At 49.7% G+C, this 24649-nt stretch overlaps 1 protein-coding gene across 1 annotated transcript; it reads right to left on the reverse strand.

The window, feature by feature from the left end:
- Window positions 1-4939: 4939 nt before the first annotated feature.
- Abcd1 (ATP binding cassette subfamily D member 1) lies at window positions 4940-24491 on the reverse strand. Its single transcript, XM_078034067.1, has 10 exons — window positions 23105-24491; window positions 19992-20172; window positions 13743-13879; window positions 13504-13672; window positions 12411-12509; window positions 10036-10177; window positions 9403-9548; window positions 6725-6809; window positions 6395-6520; window positions 4940-6290 (listed from the first exon to the last, which is right to left on the reverse strand). Exons 1-10 carry the CDS (start codon window positions 24002-24004, stop codon window positions 6056-6058), a joined length of 2220 nt encoding a protein of 739 aa, XP_077890193.1. The 5' UTR covers window positions 24005-24491; the 3' UTR covers window positions 4940-6055.
- Between the last annotated feature and the right edge of the window lie 158 nt (window positions 24492-24649).

Below are 24649 nucleotides of genomic sequence, written 5' to 3' on the forward strand. Positions count from 1 at the left end.
TGAGGACAGCTCCAACAACTTAGTGATACTCTGTCTCAAAATAAAAAATAAAAAAAGGACTGGGAATGTAGCTCAATGGTAGGGTGTTTGCTAGCGTGGGTGAGGCACTGAGATCAACTTTAAAAATTATTATTAACTGTATTCACCATGCTGTCCAATAGATCTCTAGAATTTATTCAACTTGCCCCCTTTTATCTTTATCTTTTTATTCCCCAACCCACTCCAAGCCATGCCCCTAGTAACCACCATTCTACTCTACTTCTAGGAGTTTGCCTTTTTTTTCAGTTCCACATGTAAGTGAGAATGTGTGGTATTGTCTTTCTGTGCCTGGCTTATTTCATTCAGTTAATGTCATCCATGTTCTTGCAAATGGCAGGGTTTCCCCCCTTTTAAGGCTAACTAGTATTCCATTGTGTATATATGCTACATTCCTCTATCCATTCATGTGTTAATGAACACTTAGGTTGATTCTATATCTTGGCTGTTGCAAATAATGCCTCATAATCTACATAGGATCATGTTATCTCAAGTGGAAACAGTTGTATTTCTTTTTCTTGCTTAATTCCTCTAGGTAGAATTTCCAGAATTATGTTCAATAGACCTGGCAAGGGTGGATGTCCTTGCCTTGTTCCTGACCTTGGAGGTCACTATTTTCCCCATTGAGTATGATACTAGCATATGATGCCATAATATGTTGAGGTATATTCTTTCTATATCCGATTTATTGAGATTTTAAATTTTTATCATGAAAGGATGTCAAATTTTATCAAAAGTCTCTTCTGCATTTATAGAGATATCATATGATTTTGGCCCTTCCTTCTGCTAATTTGACCTATCACATTTGTTGATTCACATATGTTGAATCATTCTTACAATCCCAAGGATAAATTCAACTTTCAGTGTGCTGTTGAATCTGTTTTGTTAGAATTTTGTGGTGGATTTTTGCACCTATGTTCCTCAGGGATGTTGGCCTGTAATTGTTGGGAGCTGCTCTGAACGAGAGCTATGTACATACCTTTAAGTCCTGAGTAAAGAGGTACTGAACAGGTATTGCATTCTGCAATACAATTTGGACTTTGCCTCCGCTTGCATAAAGAGGTGCAGCTCCAGGAGTGGGCATCACACGATGGGGTTGGATTACACCCATTTGCTTGTTATAACCCTACCCCTTGCCTAATTTGAATGGCTTCTTCCCATTAAAACCCAGGTTCAAGGCGTGCTCCTTCTCTTTCTTGCCTGCCTTGCCCCCCTTGTGGGAGCTGTGGCTGAGGAGCAGTCACTGAACCCAAAGGAAAGGTACTTCCTGTGTCTGTGTCTTTATTTAGTCCCCAGATTCACTTGGAGTGACCTTGACTGGTTTAGTCGTGTGTTGCAACATGTAGTTTTCTTTCCTTGTTGTGTCCTATCTGGCTTTGGGTAATGCTGGTCTAATAAAATGAGTTTGGAAATGTTCCCTCCTCTTCAGTTTTAAATGTCTGGCCAAGTCATGGACTTTTTTTTTTTTTTTGCTAGGAAGTTTTGGTTCAATCCCCTTTCTCATTATTGGTCTGTTCAGTCTGGGTGGGAATTTATCCATTTTGTCTAGGTTATTCAATTTGTGGGGGTATAATTGTTCATTGTAGTCTCTTGTGATCATTATATTTCTGTGGTATCAGTTGTGCTGTCTCCCCTTTTATTTCCACCTTGCTTTAATTTTTTTCTGTGGGGGGTGGGGAGATTGAACCCAGGGGCACTTAACCACTGAACCACATTCCTAGCCCCTTTTATTTTTTTTATTTTGAGATAGGGTCTTGCTAAGTTGCTGAGGCTAGCTTTGAATTTGCCATCCTCCTGCCTCAGCCTCCCAAGTGGCTGAGATTATAGGCATGTGCCACTGTGCCTGGCTGCTATGCATCTTTTCTTAGTCTAGCTAAAGGTTTTGCTGACTGTGTTTATCTTTTGGAGGGTATTTTTAATATTTATTTTTGTTTTAGTTCTCGGCGGACACAACATCTTTGTTTGTATGTGGTGCTGAGGATCGAACCCGGGCCGCATGCATGCCAGGCGAGTGCGCTACCTCTTGAGCCACATCCCCAGCCCGATTGTGTTTATCTTAAGAAAACTTTTTAAATTTTATTGATCCACTCTCTATTTCATTTACTTCTGCTCTGGTCTTTGTTATTCTTTTTCTAGTTCCATAGATATGTTAGTTCATTTGAGTTCTTTCTTCTCCTTCTCCTTCATGCTAGGGATTGAACCCAGGGCCCCATGTGTACTAGGCCAGTTTTCTACCACTGAGTGCCATCCCCTACCCCCTTTCTTTCTGTTTTTTTTTCTTTTTGGTACTGGGTACTTTACCACTGACCTACATCCACAGCCCTTTTATTTTTAAATTTTGAGACAGGGTCTTGCTAAATTGCTGAGGCTGGCTTTGAACTTGTGTTCCTCCTGCCTCAACTTCGTGAGTCACTGGGATTAAAGACATGCACCACCAAGCCCAGCTGGTTTTATTATAATTTTTGACAGGGCCTTGCTATGTCTTCCATGTTAGTCTTGAATTCTTGGACTCTGGTGATCCTCTTGCCTCAGTCTCCCAAATAGCTGGAATTTTGCAGCTGTGCCTTCTGTGCCAAGCTCTATCTACCTTTCCTCTACCATTTATCAATCAATGATTTTCTGAATCATCTATCAATCTATTATCTTTTCTTTCTGATTTTTGGGAGGGTACTGGGGATTGAACCCAAGGGCATTTTTACCACTGAGCTACATGCTCAGCCCTTTTTATTTTTTATTTTGAGACAGGATCTCACTAAGTTGTTTAGGGCCTCACTATGAATCTGTTATCTTTTCATCAAACCATCATTACTCAATCAATTGATGTGTGTATGTGTATATCCACATATAATCCTACATCATTTTTTGTTGTTAGTTTTGGTACTGGGAATTGAATTGAGGGGCACTTAACCCTTTTTATTTATTTTGAGATAGGGTCTAAGTTGCTTAGGGCTTGCTCAATTGCTGAGACTTGTCTTGACCTTGTGATCCTCCTGCCTCAGTCTCCCAAGACTAGGATTACAGGGATATGCCACGATACCTGACCCTAGTCCTTTTCTTATTTTATATTTTGAGACAGAGTCTCACTAAGTTGTTGAGGCTGGCCTCAAACCTGGGATGCCACTGCTTCAGTCTCCTGAGTAGATGGGATTGCAACTGTGTACACTGTGCCAGGCTCTATCATTTATCTTCCCTCTCTATCATCTATTTATCAATTAATCATTTATTTTGTATCATCTATCAATCTATCACCTTCTCATAAATCCACAAGTTGACATATGCATGTATATATCTATCCACTGTAATTCCCTATCATATGTTTTTGAGGTGAAATTCACATGACATAAAATTAATTTCTTTAAAGTGCACTATTTGAGATGGACATGGTGGTGTACATCTGTAATCCCAGTGGCTCAGAAGGCTGAGGCAAGATTGCAAGTTCATAAACAGCCTCAGCAACTTAGCCAGGCCCTCAGCAACTTAGGAAGACCTTGTCTCAAAATAAAAAATAAAGCTGGGCGCAATGGCATACGCCTGTAATCCCAGCAGCTTGGGAGGCTGCAGCAGGAGGATCATTAGTTCAAAGCCAGCCTCAGCAACTTAGTGAGACCCTGAGCAACCTAGCAAGATCCCGTCTCTAGATAAAAAATTTTAAAAAGGCTGAAAATATGACTCAGTGGGAAAGCATCCCTGAGTTCAATCCTCAGGACCTAAATAAATAAATAAATAAATAAGCAAGCAAGCAAGCAAGCTACGGATGTGCCCGAGTGGTTAAGTGCCTTTTGGTTCAATCCCCTGTACCCCTCCCCAAATGGTACACCTTTGACCCATTTCCTTCCTATCCCCCCAGTTCTAGCAATTACTGATCTGCTTTGTGTCTCCATGGATTTGCCTATTGTGAATATTTCATTTAAGTGGAATTATATAACACGCAGCCTTTGGTTGTCTTAGGAAGCATCACGTCTTCAAGATTCATGCTTGCAGGAGCGCACTAGCATTTCCTTCCCTTTTATGGCTGAATGATATTGCATTGTGGATATGCCACATTTTGTCCACCCATCTGTCAATGGACACTTGGTCTGCTATGGATATTCAGGTTTGCCTGCATGGCTGTTCTCGATTCTCTTTGGTGCAAAGCCAGGGTGGGAGTGCTGGGCCAGCAGGAACTCTGCTCAGCTTCCCCAGGCTGGCCACACTGTTCTCCTACCACCCCTTCCATTCCCAGCAACAGTGTGTTCTGGTCTTTCACTGACCCTCCAGATGAAGTCTTATGGCCTGCTTTAGGCAGAACCCCATGCTCGTTCCACCTTGGAGAGAACTCTTTGGTGGCTTCTTGCTGCCTCCAGGCAAACTCCAGGCTCCTTAGGAAGACCTACCAGTCAGCTCCTCCTTCCCCCCACAGGCCATCATATCCTGTATTTTGCCCCCATTCACTACTGCTGGGCCTTTGCACAAGAGGTGGTTCCCTCTTCCTAGAAGGTTTAGAAGCACAGCACCCCTGCCTTGTGACTCAGCCTTCTCTGCTGCTCAGGGCTGGCCAGGGTTGAGCCCTCCTGCTTCTTGGCAGCTTGCTGGCTTTCCACAGCATTCCTCTCCACAGCTCCTCCTGAGTGACTGGGGGTAATCCCCTCTCTCCAGCACCAGGCTAAGTCCTGCTTTGGCTCAGTCAATATTTTTGTGAAATGTCATTGTCAGTTCCCCTGCCCCAACACCATGTGAATGTAACCCAAGAACATTTCCATTCAGAGAAAGCACTGAACCTGTCTTCAGGTTGGATACAGGTGGTGGCTAAGGTGATTTCTCCCTGAGGGGCTTGGGAAGCTAGGTACACTCCTTTCCCAAATTGTTCCACAGCCAACCTCTTGCCCTCCTCCCCCACAACAGGACACAGGCAGGGAGGTGAGACTGCATTTTCTGTAGGATATTTTTACTGAGGGGACTAAGGGGGGTGCCCCCGCCCACGGGCTGAGGGCCCAGGAAAGGCACACAGCGGTGGTGGGGTCTCTCTTGGCGAGGGCTGGCTTGGTAGAGACAGCGCCCCCTAGGACCCCTCTTTGGCACTGAGCAGGAAACACTGTGCCCTTACTCCCCCTGGCAGGCAGAGCACGCCCCCCAGTGGCGGCTGGCAGTATAGGCTGGTGGGGGGGGGGCCAGGCTTGGCACCCGTGGGAACAGGGCCTGTGGCCTCAGAGGATGGGCAGCTGGAGGGACTGCGCCTGGTGGCCTCCCCTGCTGGCAGGGCGCTCACATTGGCAATTTAGATGGCTACAAACAGGGAATCCAATAAATTAGGCTGTAGAAGGAGGAAAAGCAAGGGAGTGAACCAGCCAGGCTACATTCTTGTGGCTGGAAGGAATGCTGAGCCATTCTTTCTCCCCAGGGCTCTCTGCGACCACCATGGGGGAGAAGATGCACACATGGGACTGGCTGGCCCTGGGCCCCATATGGTTGCTTCTATGGCAGAAAAGATGCTTCCCGGAACAGGGGCCTTGGCTGGCTACCCTGGAAGGTGGCAATAGAAGGAAGGACCAGGGGGTCTGCAAGGTATTGAAGAGGTAATAACAGGAACTTGAATTTCAGGAGGCAGATGACACACAGTCACCAGGCTTGCCAGTCTCTGGCTGGTGGCAGTGAGCAGGGGCCTGAGGGGTCCCTGATTGCTTCCTGTGTATGGCTCAACCATACATAGGTGCAGGGTCAGGACTGTGGGCTCACCCCCCCCCCAGAGAAAAGTAAAGGACTTGCTGCCCTGAACAGGACAGTTACTGTGGAGCAGCCCCCAGAATGATAGACAGTTGGGGGCAGGAAGTAGGGTGCCACCCTCCATTCCTACTTGCCTGGGGGTGGTGGTATGGGGAAGAGGATAGGTTCCCTGGGGTCTTCTACAAAGGGCAGACCCACAGCAAGGAGGCCAGGAAGAGGTAAAGGCATGCAGGGACTGTGAGGATAGGGTGGGAGCTGCAGTTTCCTTCATGTGATCAGAGAGCCTGGGGAGGGGGAGGGACAAGGGACTGGGTCCTCATCAAGTGGGGACACCAGGGCCTGGGAGGCTGGCTGCTGGTGGCTGCTGTGGTGCCATGGCCTCTCCCAGGATTTGGCGGAGCTCCTGGAGGCGCCGCTGCATCTTGGGAATGCCAGCCAGCTGCTGCTCCAGACGCTGTTTCTCCTCGGTCAGGCTCAGGCGGGCAGCTGAATCCAGCTTCTCGAACTTCCAGCCCCCCTCCCCATCAAACTGCAGCAAATGTGTGTGGTACTTCCTGGCCGGGAGAAGGACAGGGATGTTTGCTGGTAGCTGCCCTCCCCTCCTTGGGTGGCAGCCCCATCCCCCTCCTCCAAGAGTGGACCTCTCTGAGGCACCTACCACAGGGAGGGCCGGTGGGTAATGGAGAGCAGCGCGATGCCTGCATCCTTGGCCGCCTGGAAGATCTTGCCTTCCACGTCTATGCTTACAGCACTGGTGCACTCGTCCAAGAGGGCATACTTGGGCCTTGGTGGAAGACGGCCGACAGGGAGATTGTGACCCTCCATTGCCAACCCCTGACCAGGTTCCAACCCCACCCAGCTACGTTCAGGGTAGAATCAAGGCTCCTCCTGGAAGGTGCCTTTGTCTTGAGGAAGGCCCTAGGGAGCACCAATTTCTCTCTGTTGCTGGCTTGGACCACCCCAGATGGCCCGACCACCAGAGGCTTACCTGTGGTAGAACATGCGGGCCATGCCGATTCTTTGCTTCTCACCCCCTGACAGGACATCCTTCCAGTCACATATGGCCTCCCAACCTGGCCAGAGGGCAAGGAGCTCCACTCAATTCAATAGGACCCAGTGCATGTGTGTGAGGGGCAGGGGTGCTGGGGCTTATGCAGGGAGAGCTAGGGTAACAAGGATGATGGAAAGACAGGGCACATGTGAACTCCAAAGGAGCTTGTCCAGTTGCCTACTTCTGCTGTGTCCTTGTCTGTCTGTGATACTTTAATAACTGAAAGAGTTGGGACCAGAATTCTTCCTCCCCAAAAAGTCCTATTTCTGAGAATGCAACCTTATTCAGAAATAGGGTTAGTGCAGGTGTAATTAGTTAATATGAGACCATTAGGGTGGTTCTAATCCAATAGGACTGGTGTGTTTATGAAAAGGGGAAGTTTGGACACAGAGACAAGCAGAGGTGGAAGACAGTATGAAGAGAAATGGAGAAGATGGCTTCCATTAGCCAAGAAGAGAGGTTTGGAGCAGATTCTTCCCTCACTGCCTCAGAAGGAATCAGCCCTGCCAACTCCTTGAACTTGGATGTCCAGCCTCCTGAACTGGGAGAAGATGCACTTCTGTTGTTGAGGCTCCCTATATGTAGCCCCAGTGGGGTGCCAACAAAGAGCTTGCCAATACTTCCTTCAGTGGGCAGCAGATGCCCATGGCAGAGAGCCCCAGGGATGGACAGAGTGGTCTCCCCTGAATGGAGCTCCTTGCTGGAAGGACTGAGCTACATAGCATGATCTGGTGCCAGTGCCTTGGCAGGGCTTCCAGGTTGTCTGAGCAGGCAGATGAGTAGGGTGATTTGTCAGGATGGTTGTGCAGAAGGGGTGCCTCCTCTCCTATCATCCATCTGCCTTCCCACAGGACTAGAAGTTTTGCCAGGGCACGTGGCAGCTCAGAATCAAAACATCAAGATTCTATTTTCCACCGAGTATGGTGGCATATGCCTGTAATCCCAGAGCCTTGGGAGGCTAAGGCAGGAAGATCACAAGTTCAAAGCCAGCCTTAGCAAAACCAAGATGCTAAGCAACTTAGTGAGACCCTGTCTCTAAATAAAATAAAAAATAGGGCTGAGGATGTGGCTCAGTGGCCGAGTGCCCTGAGTTCAATGCCCAGTACTCCTGCGTCCCCCAAAAGAGTACTTTCTAGCTTGCCCTGTAGTGAGGTATTACTGTGTGACTAAATTCTGTACAATGGGATAGGAATGTGAGTGTCACACATGTGGCAGCTGATGGAACCTTCTTTGAAAGACAGAAGGCAAGCCTCTCCCCTCTACTTCCTTTATCTCATAGCAGGGGACATGTATGTGATGGCTGCCCCAGCTGTCTTGGATCATGAAGTGACTTTGGGAATGGAGGCCATACATAATAGAATAGCCTGGATTCCCAGAGCCTGCACAGAGAGGGGCCACCCCCTCCAACTGTGGCCTACTTTTTTGGGGACTCAGCACAGTAGGCTAAACTTTTGAATCACTATGGGACAGCATAATTCTGTTACAGCTAAACTCAATCCTAATAGGTTGTGATGACTGGCCACAGGTCCTAGGCCTTCAGGGGTACCATAGAGGGCAGGAGCAGGGATGTCCATCCAGGTTGAAGGTGGCAGGAACAAAAGAAGTAAGGCCAGGGCAGGGGAAATATGGGGATGAAGCTCCGAAGTGAGCAGAGCTGCAGTGACCTCACCTCTTGTTCCCCTTTTCTGTATGGGCAGGTGACAATACCTGGGGAAAATCTTCCTGAATCCTCATACCCCCTGCCATTTTTTGAAAATGCACTAGTGCTCCTCAAAGGAGTTATTGCATTTAATGCTGCAGGTGAAGAGTCAGAGAAGTGAGGTCTTTGTGCAAGGGCATCTTCTATCTAAGTGGGGGAAGCAGGAAACAGAACCCAGATGCTTAGACTTCATTAAGAAACTCAGCGATGGCCTCCATTCTGTGCTTGTAGTTGGGTAGCCCTCTTTCTTCCCCTGGGCACAGTGGACATTGCAGACAAGCACTGTCCATCCATAAGCCTTTTCTTTTCTGAAACAACTTCTTTTGCCAGCTGTCCCTCCCTCCTAAGGACTCTTCCAAGAGTCCCCTCTGACTCTGCTCTCCCCATCCACATTTCAAGCCTCTGCATACACAGCCTGGCCAGGGCACTTGCCTATGGCCTGGAGGAGGGCCATCTTGTTGAAATGCAAAATTAACCTGTCACTTTCTCTGACTATACCCTTCTAAGGGCTTTTGATGCCTCTCAGGGCAAGTCCAGGCTTCCATGGCCCACTGTTAGCCAGCATCTCCCTGCCACAGAGCCTATGCTATACTCTGCCCTGCTGTCCCTTGGTTCCCAGGTTGGGTGACTTCTTAATGTTCCACAGTTCTTGGCTCAGGCCTCTCTTCTCTGAGAAAGGGTGTCCTGGGCTCCTATAGAGAGCCTTGTTGAAAGTCCCCTTGGGGTTACCTGTTTACTGCCTGTCCTTCCTGGTAGGTGGGGCTTACAGCAAGCACTTTGGACTGTTAGTTGCTGAGATAATCCTCATCCCCTGGGGCTGGGGGTGGCAACAGGTTCCCCATCAGAATCTTGGAACAAAGGGCAATTGATTGCTACCTGCAGTGGATGATAAACTGGATAGCAGCCCCACCCCTACCTCCTTCCCGCTGCAGGATATGGTGGAGGTGCACGATGTCCAGGATGGCTTCCAGCTGCTGCTCGGAGTAGCCCTTCCTCCGCATGTCCTCCACTGAGTCCGGGTAGATCACCTGGTCACGCAAGGAGCCCACGGACATGTAGGGCCTGTGGGAAAGCTGAGTGTTCACTGAGGGCAGCGTGGCCCTGTTTCTGTGAGGGTGTCTGTGCTTGAGTGGGCTCTATGGTGGCCCTGGCTGAATACAGAGCCTTCCAGGTGGTACATGCCCACCATGCCCATACACCCACCCACACTAACATGCGCACTACACATACATTAACATGTGCAGGAATACAGTGTGTGTGTGCACCCCCCAACATCTGTGGGTACCCGTGCACCAACCCTCCCACCCAGATCTTAAATGGACAGAGTGGATGGGGGTGGGAAGGGAGGGCACAGGCCTCATAGCCCCTGATCAGCTCAGAGATAATGTCTTATATCTTTTCCTAAGGGGCAGATTCTAACATTTCCCTGGACCTCTGTTGTAAGCCTCCAAGTACACAGGTGGGAAAAGGTGGGGCACAGATATCTGGGAACAGGGCTCCATCTCCAGCAGCCTGCTGGGGAGGCCTCTCCTGTGGCTGGCCTCCTTACCTTTGTGGGATGTAGAACATACGCTGGGGTGGGGGCTTATAGAGTACACCACCGTACGTGGGCCAGAGCCCGCCCAAGATCCGGAAAAGAGAGCTCTTGCCACAGCCATTGGGGCCCGTGATGAGCAGGTGCATGCCTTCTTCTACCTGCAGAGGCAGTGAGGCAGCAGACTGTGACACCTAGGCATGGGCCTCCTTTGCCACACCCTGTGCATAGGAAGGAGGGGTCAGAGTGCAACGAGGCTCTGTCCCAGCCTGCCAGATTCACAGTGAGCACCGGTGCTGGCAGGTGTTAGAGAGAGCCCAGGGCATGGAGTTAGGCACCGTGGAGCAAAGATTCCCTGGCCACCACCAGCATGGTCACACATTGTATCTTCCCTCTCTCAGTGTGTGTTTCCTTAGCTGTGAAAGCCACAGATAACAACACCATGCACAGGGCTCCTGGGAAGATTTAAGGTTCTAGCATTTGGTTTACTTTGGGCAGTGTAATGAGTCAAATTTTGTCCCCCAAATTCATGTGTTGGAATCCTCACCCCCACTACCTCCGAGTGTGACCTTATTTGGAGATTGGGTTGTTGCAGATACAACTGGTTAAATTAACAGGCAGTCCTACTGGAGTTGTCTCTAATCCAACAAGGCTGGTGTCCTTACCAGAAGGGGAGATTTGCACACAGACACATGCAGAGGGAAGACGTCATGTGAAGACAGGTCGGGGTGGTGCAGCAGAAGCAAAGGAATGCCTAGGATTTGCTGCAAACCAGAAGCTGGGAGGGGCCCATGCCAGATTCTCCCACACAGCCCCCAGAGGGAACCCATTCTACCAGCACCTCAGCACCTTGATGTACACATCTGGCCTCCAGAACTGGGAAGAGTCCATTTCTGGTGTTAAAACTACCCAGTCTGTGGTAACTTTGTAGGCCAGCCCCAGAACATTCACACCATCATGTGACTCTTTAACTCCAGAGGGCAAGAGGAGACAAAAGGGCTACAGGATCACTCAGGACTCTGCCCTGCTCTTCCACCCACCACTTCCCCTTCTCCCCTGGCCTTGTTTTCTGACCAGCTGTGTCCCTTTTCACCTAGGATCTTTGCCTCCTTGGGCTTCTTCCAGGTTAGCCTGGAAACCACTCATCTTGGATCCACTAGCAACTGGCTGCTCCCCAGCCCCTAGAGTGACCAATACTAGGGGTAAAGTGGATCACATCACTGTGTTGTGCTATGTTGGGTAGTGACACATGCCTGCCTCCATCTGGCTCTCAGGGGCCTTCTCCCATCTTCGTCCCCTCCAGGCCTAGGCACTCCCCCCTCCTCTTGCCCTTCCCTGCAGGAACATGGCAGGCCCTGGTGCCTCCTCCCTCAGTCCTTTGTTCTAGTCATGCCTACCCATCCTCCTGTCTGTGACTCCTAAGTGAAGCTTCACTGGACCTCCACTCACCCCTAGGATGTGACCATTATTTTTTCAGTCCATGATATACTCTGGACAGCTGTCTAACTGGGGTCCTTTGTAACACTGTAGTGCCCCCCAGAGTGAGGACACCTTGAGGGCATGGGCCTCCTAATTTATCTCTGGTTTCCAGTACTCAGCCCAGAGTTCAGGGAACATTGGTCAAATGAATGAAGAAAGGAATGAATCCCTCTTACTTCCTCCCCGTTCCCCTGCTCATTCTTCCTCTTACTCCATTGCTTCTTGCCCTTACCGAAAGCCCTGATTGGGCACAAAGGTGATCAGTAGATGGTTTAGCTCCCAGAAATTCCATTCCACAACCTCTCCAGGGCCTGGGAGCACTCCTCAGTGAATAGCTCTGTGCCCACCATATAGACCCTGTATAGGGAGCTTCTCAAAGCAGATGGGACAGGTACCTAGCCTGGAGAGCAGAGGGCCCCAGATGGAGAGAGCAGCAATCTCCTCCCCTGCAGCTGGAGTGGAATGAGAGCCCCCAAATCTTGGCTCTTTCAGGATGTTTGGAAGCTGGCAACAATCAGACCAGAAACACTTGTGTAACTGTTGGCCAATCTTGGTGATAGTTTCTTTTATCAGCTCTGACTCTATTGCCTCAGTACACAGAGGCACGTTGGTCTCTCATCTTGACCTTGACCCATCTGCCATGTACATCTGGGGACAATGGCTACTGCCAGCACAGTCAGATGGGAAGGCAATGGCTTGGGCTTGCAGATGGCAGATGGCCAGGACCCAAAGCCATGTATCCTGGACCTGTCAACTAAGTCTACGTGATAAGCACTTCCTCATCAGGCACACTTTCCCTGCTCAACCTGTGATTTTTATTTATTTATTTACTTATTTATTTGTGCTGGAGATGGAACCCAGGGCCTCGCATAAGCCAGGCAAGTACTCTATCACCTTCCCAGCCCACTGACCTACCCTGATGTTGAGGCTGGCCACTACGACCTCTCCTGTGGGCGTGATGATGGGGATGTTCTCGCAGATAATCCCCTGCTCCACGTCTACTACTTTGCCTGCAGAGAGAGTGCAAGGAGGAAGGACAGGCAGCAGTGTTTTGGTGGGTTCTGTGTGCCCCTGGTTGCCCTCCCTTGCTTCCCCAGTAGCAAACCAGTATATATTCAATTAGCATGGTGCAGTACTAGGTCCTTTGGTAAAACAGCCAGGCCTTCTGACAGGCAGATCTCCCCTTTCCCAGTGTCTAGTTCTGTGTGTGGGCTGCCACCCTGTGGTCTTCTTGGAACCAGTAGCATTGAGTGTCTACTCCTGCTCTGTGGCCCTACCCTCCTGGCACCATGTCAAAGCCAACTCTAATGTTCAGGTCCCTCTTCCTATTGTATTATTATAATCTGACAGCTGGCTAAACTGTCGCTCCATGCTTGCACACTGCCTTGAGTTTTCTCTGGCTGCCCTTCATGGATGCATGATCTCCTACACTCAAGGACTACCTGCCTTTCTCTCCTCTCTTCTCTTCTTCTTCCTCCTCCTCCCCTTCTTCTTCTTTCCTTCCTCACTTCCTTCCTTTCTTTGATATTGGAGATTGAATCCACGGGTGCTCTACCACTAGTCATATCCCTAGCCATTTAAATTTTTATTTTTGAAATAGAATCTCTCTGAGTTTCTAAGGCTGTCCTGGAACTTGCAATCCTCCCCTGAATCAGCCTCCTGAGTACCTGGATTATGGGCATATGCCACCATGCCTGGCTACACCCCCTTGTCCCCCCTTTCTTAACCATAAAATTAATCCAGGGCACTCAGGAGGCTACATTAGCAGTATGGCTGGCAGCAACGACTCTAAGAAGGCACGTTGCTGAACCAGCACCTCTCCTGGAGAAACCCTCCCTAGGGACCCCACTAAACCTGGTGAAAGTTTTCAATGACCCTGCTGGGAAGCCCTCTCTCCTGGATAGACTGGATAATCCCTGAGTGTCAGGATGGGAACAAAGCCCAGGCAGCAAGTAGTGAGGCAGGGATGAGAGGGGGTGCTCTGTGTGGGGGAGACCACCATACCTTGGATCTTCAAGGGCCCTTCCACACGAACACCAGATCGTACCATGGTCCCACACCATGCCTGACTGTCCTCTGTCTCGCCTGGTCTCTTGAAACGACAGTGCTGGACATCTTCAAATACCTGGAACATCTCATGAACCCGTGCTGTGTAGCCAGCTAGCTCTGTCACCTGGAAGAAGAGCAGCATGGACTTAGCCCTGGCCAGCTGTTTGCAGGGGTGGGGGCTGTGCTGTGGTTACCTCCTTGTAGGATGACATGATCCGCTCAGTGGCATCTGCAGCAGCTGTGAGGAGGTTGCGGGCAATAGTGAAGGCTTCTGTGCGCTCACTCACAAGTTCTTCCTTCTCCAAGGCTGCCTTCTTCATGTCTTCCGAGTCTGCCCACCAGTGGAAGAGGTGGAGGAGGAGAGACAGTGGAAAGTCAAAATGAGCCACCAGGGGAAAGAAAGCTGGATACATACATGCACATAAGAGTGATCCCTACCTCACACCAAATACCAAAACTAACTTCAAGGGGATCAGAGATTGATGTGTATAAGAGCTAAATCTACAAAATCAGAAGAAAACAAAGATAAAACTTCATGTCTTTGGATATGGCAAAAGTTCCTTAACTATGACATTAAAAGCACAAGTAACTAAAGAAAAACAGATTAATTGAACAGCACCAAAATCCAACACTTCTGGACACCAAAGAACATCGTCAAGAAAGTGAAAAGGGCCAGTATGGTGGTGAATGCCTGTAATCCCAGTGACTCAAGAGGCTGAGGCAAGAGGATTGTAAGTTTGAGAGCAACCTCAACAACTTAGTGACACCCCAAAGAATTAGTGAGACCCTGACTCAAAACAAAACAAAACAAGTTTTAAAAGGGCTGGGGTTGTGTCTCAGTGGTTAAGTGCCCCTGGGTTCAATCCCTGGTCCCCAACTCCCTTCCCCCAAAAAGGACTGGGGATGCAGCTTGGTGGTAGAGCACCCTGGGTTCAATTCTCAGTACTGCCAGGAAAAAAAAAAAAAAGAAAGAAAGAAAGAAAGAAGATAACATAGCACTGGGAGAAAACATTTGTAAGCCTTATATCTGGTAAAGGTGTAGTATGCAGAATATATAAAGAACTTCCACAACTCAACCAAAGATAGACAACCCAATCAAACAACCAGCAAAAGATCTGAATAGATATTTGTCCAGAGAATGTATGCCAATGGCCATTAAGCTCATGAAAAAAAATGTTCAACATCATTAGTTGATGTTGCAAACGAATACTACCCAGAGATAGCACCTCATCCCCACAAGTGTGGCTATAAAGTAGGGAAATAATAAGCACTTGCCAGGATGAGAGGCTGGACCCTCATCCACTGCACATAGGAGATAAAATGGTGCAGCTGCTCTAGAAAACAGTATGGCACTTCCTCACAAGTTAAAACTAGAATTACCAGAGGACCCACCCAGGAATTTCATTCCTAGCTATATATCTACGAGAAACAAAACTGTATGCCCACATAAAAATGCTCACAGCAGAACTATCCAGTATAGCCAAAAGGTGTAAACAATCCAGATGTCTATTGGTGGATGAATGGATAAAGAAATTGTGGTACAAGCTGGCAATGGTGCACATGTCAGTAATCCCAGCAACTCAGGAGGCTGAAGCAGGAGGATTCCAAGTTTGAGGCCAGCCTCAACAACTTAGTGAGACACTGTTTCATAATAAAATAAAATTTAAAAAGGGCTGGGGATGTAGCTTAGCAGTAGAATGCTCCTGGGTTCAATCCCCAGTACTGCAAAGAAAAACATACACACACACAATGGAATATTATTTGGCTATAAAAAGGAATGGTGTACTGATTCATCTCATCACATAGATGAACCTTGAAATAATTATGCTCAGTGAAAGAAGCCAGTCACAAAAGGTCACATATCATATGATTCTATTTCTATGAAATGTCCAGAATGAGCAAATCCATGGATTGAATGTAAATTAGTGGGTGCCAGGGGCTGGGCAGGGAAGGATTAAGGAATGACTGATAGATAATGGGTCTGCAGTTTCTTTTTAGGGTATAAAAATGTTCTGTATGTAGATAATGGTGACAGTTGCACAACTCTGTGGATATATTAAAAAAAAAAATTGTCCATTTTTAAAGGCTGATTGATCCCAGTGCAGTGGTGCATGCCTGTAATCCCAGATATACAGGAGAGCAAGGCAAAAGGATCACAAGTTGGAGGCCACCTGGGCAACTTAGTGAGACCCTGTCTCAAAACAACAAATAGAAATGGCTGTGGATTAGGTCAGTGGTAGAGCACCCCTGGGTTCATTTCTCCAGTACCACAAAAAAAAAAAAAAAACCAACAACAACAACAACCAACAAAAGGCTAAATTACATGGTCTGTTAATCACATCTCAATAACTTTAAGAAAATAAGTTACAGGAACATGACTTTGTTTCTTGATACAACCAGCTCCTCTCACCTGGACTGTCCCAGCCCCTCTGTACTGTACCATATCAGCCTCTGGATTTCCTCATCTATGCCCAGAGCTGTCTTTGAAACATGAATATCTCACTTCCTGACCTCCCTGGGGCCCATTCTCCCTCATGGTCCTTTGAGCTATATGATCTCTGACCTCTGTGGCAATGGCTATCTTGTTTGCTCCTAAGAACTGCTCCAGTCTGAACCTGCTTTTCTGTCTGTCTAGATCCCATTGTATGCCCTTCAACCATGCTTGACCTTGGGAGTCTCCAGAGGAGCAGGGTTTTTACACAAGGAATCTAGAAATCTGGCAGTGAGGAGTGTGGGTGGGTGAGTAGTGAGCAATTACCAGAGAAGCTCCAGGGCCCAGGGCCCCTGGGACTGAACTGGGAAGGAACACTATCCAAGGACATATGTGATCCTGAAGTGACAGCCTCAGAGATCAATGACAGGGAGGGGAGGAAAAGGGATAGTGCAAGGGGAAAAAATAGATGGATAGAGCACCTCACATTGCCTACTGGGGCCTGGCCCAGAAAACCAGGTATATAAACTGGGTGTGGGGTAAATATCAATCCTCCAAATCTAAAGTCCTGAGCCTTTCTTCCCACAGTGCCCTCTAGGAAGGGTAGGAATACAAGTCCTCTTCCTTAAGGTCCTGATAGAGTGGACAAAGGGAAGGGGTCTACAAGTCTGGCACCTTCCTGGAGACAGAACTCACACAACTAATTGCCCCCTGCAGGTCCCTTTTAGTACCTTAGGAAGCTGAAGGCCTGGCTGCAGCAGAGCAGGCCAGACCTTTGGGCTGGAGTGGGTGATAGGTTGTGTTCCTTTCCTGGGTCCTCCAGGCCTGTCACATAGGCTTATCTAAATCTTCCCTAGTAGTTAAGTGCCTGTCTTCTCCCACTGGCTCTCTTTGAAGCACCTGGAGCCCTCACTTGCCTCCGGGTACTAGGGGTACTGCAGGGATAAAACAGACAAACATCTCTACCCTTATACAGCTCTCAGTGGAAGGCGGGGAGAAAGGGAGGAATTCCACAAAGAAGTGACACATGCTATTTGGGAGAGGGGAAAGGAAGGAGAGAGGGATGGTGGTCAAGGCAGGCCTTGCTTACCTGATACCTGAGAGCAAAGCTCTGGCAGAGAAAGGGACAGAGCCTTGGGGGCAGCAGAGGAAAGAACATTCCTGGCAGGGCACACAGCAGGCGCAAGGACCCTGAGTCCATGAATGCGTGGTATTTAGGAAAATAACAAGGAGGCCCCTAAGACATAAGTGGGGCCAGCAAGGAGGATGGGAACATTCTTTGTATATTTTCTAAAGGTTACTAGCTATGAGGGCCAGGTGGCAGGGGCAGGAGCTCATTCTTTTTTTTTTTGATACTGAGGCTTGATCCCAGGGGTGATTTACCACTTTATTTACTTACTTACTTACTTACTTACTTACTTTGGTGCCAGGGATTGAACTCAGGATCATTTGGCCACTGAGCTACATCCCTAGCCCTATTTTTAAAAATTTTTTTAAAATATTTATTTTTTAGTTGTATTTGGACACAATACCTTTATTTCACTTATTTATTTTTATGTGGTGCTGAGGATCAAACCCAGGATCTCGCATGTGCAAGGCGAGCACTCTACTGCTGAGCCACAATCCCAGCCCCCTAATTTGTATTTTATTTAGAGACAAAGTCTCACTGAGTTGCTTATCACCTCACCATTACTAAGGCTGGCTTTGAACTTGCGGTTCTCCTTCCTCAGCCTCCTGAGCCACTGGGATTACATGTGTGCTACTGCGCCTGGCCCCTTTTATTTTTATTTGAAGACAGGGTCTTGCTAAACTACTGAGGCTGTCCTTAAACTTTCCATCCTCCTGCCTCCAACTCCTGAGTTGCTATGATTATAGATGTGTGCCACCACGCCTGGCAGTAGCTTGCCCGTCTTTGAATCTCCTACAAGCCTAGTTGGTTTCCTCATGGCTGGCTCCATGTGCCATGGGCCAGGTATGCTGGCTGTGCCAGGCACCCATGACTGAATCAAAGTGTCCCTTTGCATGTAGACAGAGTTAGATTTCTTTTCTGGAAGGGAGGGTTGGGGGTGGTGTCACTCAGAGAGGGATACAGAGCTGAAGGTATGCAAGCCCCAAAATGAAAAAAAAAAAGAGGGAAAAAAAATAAGAGAGACTTCGGTTTCTAAAACAAGTCAGGCTTAGATACATATATGTATAACTGAAAACCCTCTTATCAAACTAGCTAAACTAGAACACCTTTTAAAGTAGAACTGTGCTTGAAAGAAAGCAGATGGGAAGAAGACAGGGAGTCTCACCAACCTTGCCTGGGTTCTAGGTGCCCTGAGCAAAAGATCTTCTCTAAGAATTGGTAATTATATGTCTGGGCTTCAAATGAACATTGCCTCCAAGCCCTGGAACCACCCTCTTCCTGCCCAAGCTGAGAGCTTAACATGAACATACCTACAACTAGTTAATTACCCCTGGTGCACGTGCCCAAAAGAAAAGAAGAGAGGCACACAGGAATTACACCCTCCATGGATGCCACAGCTATTCCCACAAGGGAATGATCCACCATGAGTGAGGACCAGCAGGGAAGATGATGGTGGATTAGACTCCCAAGAACTTCAGATCATGAAGTCTTTGGATAGATACTGTGAAATAAGCATGACTAATATGATATGCAGCATAAAAGGAGCAGACAAAAGAGGAGCAAATAAGATACAAAAACAGTTTAAAATTTCAATCTGAAAAGTTCCATTTTCAAATTTATATCTGAAGTAGAATCAAATAGAACTTATAGAAAATAGTCAATGAGAAGTAAAAAAAAAATCAACTTAGATGTGATTAAAAACTGGTGAGCTGGAGAATTAATGAGCAGAAAGAACACTGAAAACCCTGAATTTTCGAAGGATACAGAAGTCTCCAGCAGGAGAAACAGAAACCTACACCTAAACGCAGAATGCTACAGGGAAAGAGAAAATTATAAAGGCATCCAGAGAGAAAATGCAGGTTACTAACAATTAAACCAATCACAGATTTTTTTTTTTCCAACAGTAACGGAAGTGAGTCGACAATGGAATACCGACAAAGGGCTGAGAGAAATTAACTGTCCACCTAGATTTCTGTACCCAACCTAAACTTAGCTCAGGAATAAAGACAATTGCAGACAACAAAATAATTGAGAATGTCCCAGGTTGAAATGCATCCTGAAAGAACTTTTTAAAAATGTCTACCTGGAAGAAGGAAATGGAACATGGAGAGACAGACTGAGGTATAATGACTGAATGCCAAGCAGGTAAGTCTACACACCCAAGGGACTTTGCTTCATTTTCCATTTAGTTGGTGGCAGCTAAAGCATAGCTAAGAACAGAAACCATGTGAAACCAAACTTCATGCTGGGCTGTGCAATGGGGATTGGTTCTCCAAGGTCCTATGTTCTAAAGTCTAGGAAGAAGGGAGATATTGATTAACCTGAGACTTAGAAACTTCTCAAGAGTAACTGCTGAAAGTCTGAAATTAAAATGAATGAGCTGCAAATCAGTAAAGGAACAAAATGGAAACAAAGACAACCTGACCAATAACAGGATGGGCTTACTGCTCCCCCAAAAGGCTTCAGGGAAGAGAGATCTCTATCCTCTGAAACCTGCAAGAACTACTTTAGAGGTGGGAAAACCAAGGCTGGGCCCATGAAGGGGCTCACTCAAGGCACTCTCCAAATCCTCCCACTTCCAAGTTACAGTTGGGCTGAGGACAGGTGGGCAAGGGTGCACGTGCATGGTGGAGTGGCATGCAGTGTTCCTGGGTTGTGGTCCCAGGCTTGGTTGGGCAGTACAAGGAATGTGCTGGGTGAACGGCAACAAGGAGCTATGAAAAGAGCTTGACTTCTGGTAATCTTATGATGCCATCAGGGGCTCAACATCCCCAGTCAAATGGGGAGGCGGCCAGCTGAGCACTGGGTCCTTGCAAACCTAGCACTAGTACTACAGGAAAAAACAGGGACCCTGTCTCATTTTCCCAGAGCCCCGGCTCTCACCTGACTCTGAGTAGCCAGTCGCAGTGATAATGGGGACGGCCACCATGAGCAGGCCCGAGGCACTCCACACATACTTCATGAGGAATTGCTCCAGCATGACGTACCACAGACGTTCCAAAAGGATGAGGTTGATCTGTGAAGCCAGGTTCTGGTAGGAGTGCTGCAGCTGTGCCAGCTCCACCTGCCAGGATGACACATACCAAGAGGCCCTGTGGCAACTCCTGTGGGGGTGATGGTGAGAATCTCCAAGTATTGCTCACACATACTTCACCATTTAATGGCCATGACCAGGCTAAGAGCTGGGGGTTACAATTGGGGTGAGGCCATGTCCCAATGTGGGTAGTGGTGATGAGAAGGGACTGCTTGAAGTCATAGAGTAGTACCTGTCCCCTCTTCCCACTATCTTTCTAGCTAGGATACTCACCACTCCCCTCTCTGTACCCTGGGTGGCCTCTGCATGAGGGGCTCTGGACTCCCTCAGCACCACCCCCATCAGTTCTAATTTTTCTTTCTTTTTTTGGTACTGGGGATTAAACTCAGGAGCACTTAACCACTGAGCCACATCCCTAGCCCTTTTTGATACATTATTTAGAGACAGAGTCTCACTGAGTTGCTTACAGCCTACCTAAGTTGCTGAGGCTGGCTTTGAACTTGAAATCTTCCTGCCTCAGCCTCCTGAGCCACTGGGATTACAGGTATGTGACACCGCACAGGCTAGCTCTAACTTTTCTACCCTAAACTAAGCAAAGAGCAGTACACGAGAGCAAAAGGTAGTGTTCTTGGCTTTGACAACCTCCGGCTACTTTCCAGGGTTCCTCTCCATGAGAAACTTGCACTGCTTTTTCCCACCAAAACCAGGAGGGTATGTTCCCCAGCGGTCTGCATCCCAGCCTGGCTCTCCCTCCCTCAGCAATGAGTAGGCCCTTGTGCATTGGCTACTACTTCCTGCTAGGTCAGGATTGGGTAGGTGCCTCTGCAGGGAACTGAGTGCAGTCAGATAGGTAGGGGAGGACAGAGGTGTTGGAAAGTGCCCCTGGCAAGGTGGCTACTGGGTCCTATATTTTCTGGTTCAGTACAGGTACACATGCCTTGGCCCTGACTTCCATGCTTAACTGATGAAGGATGCCCAGCCTGGCACCATTTGCCAAGTGCTTTCACATCTATTTGATTTACACCCATATCACAGCACGTGTATTCTCATGTCCACTGTAGGACACTGAGGCCCAGAGAGACAAAGTGCTCTGCCCAAGCTCACATTGCCTGAAGGAAGCAGGCAGTACAGGAATGTGGAACACACCGGCAGGGCTGTTAGGAGAACCAGATTCTTATAAATGGTGCTTTGACTTGTTAAGAAAGGTTTACTTTGTTCTCGAGCAAGAGGTTGTGTGCATGTGTGTGTATTTAAATGAGCGGCTTCATTGAAACCTTAGTAAAAGGGAGAATACTCTGCTGTTTGGCCATTGGAGTAACCTTTCCCAGTCCGTCACTTCTGTCCTAACCTGTTGATCTGAACCCAGGCCCTTGTCCATGGGGACATTAGCCAGTGGGACTTGAGTGAGCCACATGCCTGAACAGCAAGGGCAATCAACCCACCTATGGGGGCCTGTCACCCACATAGCTTTCCAGCTGAGGCCTATCCAGACTGGCCAAGAATGCACACAGGGCCCTCCACCCTGGCAAATGAATGACTTCCTGAAGCCAGGACCAGAGGAAGTCCTTCAAAGAACCTGCCCCTAGCACCTGGTGCTGCTCCCATAGCTAAACTTTTCTCAGGCCCAATTTCCTGTTCCTGAAGTGACTGTGTCTCCTCTGAGCACCCTGATGATCCAGGCTTGTGCTGGGAGTTGGCAGGAGTGCCAGCCAAGGCTGACGATGTAGCTGCAGGTGATGTGCCAAGCACCTCACCCAAGGCCACGGCTGCCTGCCAAGGCCCTACAGCCTGGCATGCAGGAGAAGAGGGAAGCGGGAGAGGGGATACCGAAGAAGGCCAGGCACTTTTCTCCTAATCTGAAACCTGATCCCACCTGGAATGTCTCTAAAGTTCAGAGTTTAGGGACAAGCCCTCTTAAAAAAAAAACAACAAAAAAAAAAACAAAAAAAAACAGATGCAACCCTGCTTCTCTACTTGATGTGCAACCAATGAGGCAGGGTCCAGGGGCAAGAGGCCACCTGACCTAAGGAATACACACTGGCCTTTAGGAGTTGGATGTTACCGCGCCCCTCCCCCCAAGGCATTCAGGAACCGAAAATGGAGTTGCAGAGAATAAGACCTGAGGCAGCTGCAACCCCAGGCACGAGGAAGGGGAGGGGCTGCAATGATAAAGGGAGCATTGGCCTGGAGTAACCTTTCCCAGTGCCTGCCCATCGGCGTAGGCCCACCAGGGAGCCTTGAGCCTGAGACCTAGGCGGAAGGGCGGCCACGCTGGGGGCAGGGCTGCTGCCGGGTGGGCAGGAAGTGTGTCCTGCCGCGGTGGCGGCTGGGGCTAGGCATACACAGCCCAGGGCAGCGGGGAGGAGGCTAGGTTGGTCTGTAACTCGGCAGACCCACGGCCTTGGGCCTTGACCCTGACTGCTGCCACCGCCCCCACCAAGTGGCCGCTGAGCTGGGCGATGCTCGTTAACCTCGGCTTGGGCTGAGTCATGCCCATAATGCCGGCCAGCTCTGGTGGACGCCAGCCTTCAAAGGGCCCAGGGAGAGGCTGGGCAGCAGGCTGCGTCCTACAGTCTCTGCTCCCAGATGGCAGGAGTCTCCTCCTGGCTGGCTGCAGCATTGGGGTGAGCCAGAATGCTAGCGTCTCAAACCGCTAGGATCTGCAGCTCCAAGTCCAGGGCAAGCTCGCCAAGGTAGCAAAGCAAAGAAGCAGAAGTGGATCAGAGTTGCACAGGCAGCCGGCACAGGCCTGCTCCTACCTGGTTGTCCTGCTTTTCCTTTTCTGCACCTAAGACCACAGCCATCCAAGGCCTCACCCATCCCCAGGCCCCTTTCCATGGCCCACTGCACCTTTAGCATCAGCCCCAATCAGCCCTGGGCTTTCCCCACCATGCCCAGCTGCCTGCCCTGGGCCTCCCAGCTGCATGCTCTATTACATGCCCAGTGCCCCAAACTGCCCCACCTCATGGCCCCCATAGAAGGCGATTTCTTCTGAGTTGGCCACTACACGAGAGTGCATGTAGCGCAGCTCCCCCTTCCGACGTGCCTCCTCTGCCACCAACTCTCCAAACTTGGGTGAGAAGGCCCGTAGCACGTTTGCCGTGAGGAACACCACGAGGCCAGCAATGGCCGAGGGCCAAGCAGTACCAGCTCCACGCGAGCGGGCTGCACGAAGCAGCGTGTAGGAGGTCACAGCCACGTCCAGGAGTGGCTTGGTCAGGTTAGAATAGAGGTGGGCCACAGAGGCAGCAAAGGCCACCACATCCTCTGTCAGAGACTGGTCAGGATTGCGCAGCCGCCCGTCCATGTTGCTCACTCTATAGTAGGTCTGCTGGGAGAAGTAGAGGCTATAGGCGTGGGCCACCAGACGGCTGCGGAAAGACAGGGCCAGCTGACCCTCCAGGTAGCGGATGGCGCTGTTGATGAAGGTGGCAGGGAGAGCGATGAGGAGCCACTGTAGCAGCTGCCAGCTGAAGGCCCGTGGGTCCTTGCGCACGATGCAGCGGGCCAGCCGACCATCCAGGCGGGCCACATACACCGACAGGAAAGTCCGGCTCACCAGGGCAGCAGAGTGCAGTGCCAGCAGCGCCGTCTCCCGGCACAGGACTCGAGGGAACAGCAGCCGCAGAAGCACCAGGAGCCGCTGCAGAAATACTCGGTTCATGCCAGCCTTGGCCGCTGTGGCCTCCAGGGCCTCTTGCGTGGGGTCTCCAGTCGGCACCTGAGGGCCCCTGGACGAAGCCAGGCACTGGCGCACCAGAGGGTAGATTTTGTGGACTCCGTAGGCTGTGAGGGCCAGGACCACAGCTGTGCGCCTCAGCATGGTCACCCGCGAGGGCCGTGGGGTGGAGAGCACCGGCATGTCACCTGGACTGGCAGGCACGCTTGGGGCTGGGAGTGATGCCTGAGGCAGGTGCTGGAAAGGGCTGTTGCTGACCCCTAGGTTCGTTGTCTAGGCAACTGGTAACCTTGCAGTGGTCCCTAAGACTGTCGCTTTAGGCCCTCGGGGTGGTCCTAGGGCCCCTGATGTGGGTGGGCTCAGGGCCCTCCAGGGTCGCGGCCTCTTCAGGCAGACCAGATAGAGGAACTTGGCTTCCCTCTCCTGTCAATCCCCTAGCCCCTAAGATGAGAGCCTCGAGAGATCTCTGGCAGAGGGTATCTCTTCCCCTCCTCCTCCTCCCCTGGTGGCGCCCCTTCCCGGGGCACGGGGTGCGTCCGTCCGCTTCGCAGCCTGGCTGAAGCGACAGTGACTCCGCCACCGGCCCAGAATCCCCACCCATCCAGCCCTCCCCTGGGGCGAGCCAGGGGAAGGAGAGGAGGCGGAGGAGGGGCGAGAGGCGGAGTCCAGGCGCGGGGCGCTCCACCCCGTTCTCGCTGCACGCCGGTCCCGCCCCCCACCACAGAGACGAGGGACGACCCGGCCGGCTAGAGCAGTTGCCCTTGTTTTCCCGCCAAGGCTCCGCCCCACCCCGCCCCCTGTGCATCCGGAGTGCCCAAGGCACCGCGG

Source organism: Ictidomys tridecemlineatus, chromosome X (assembly GCF_052094955.1).
Source record: "Ictidomys tridecemlineatus isolate mIctTri1 chromosome X, mIctTri1.hap1, whole genome shotgun sequence".
NCBI classification, from domain to species: Eukaryota; Metazoa; Chordata; class Mammalia; order Rodentia; family Sciuridae; genus Ictidomys; species Ictidomys tridecemlineatus.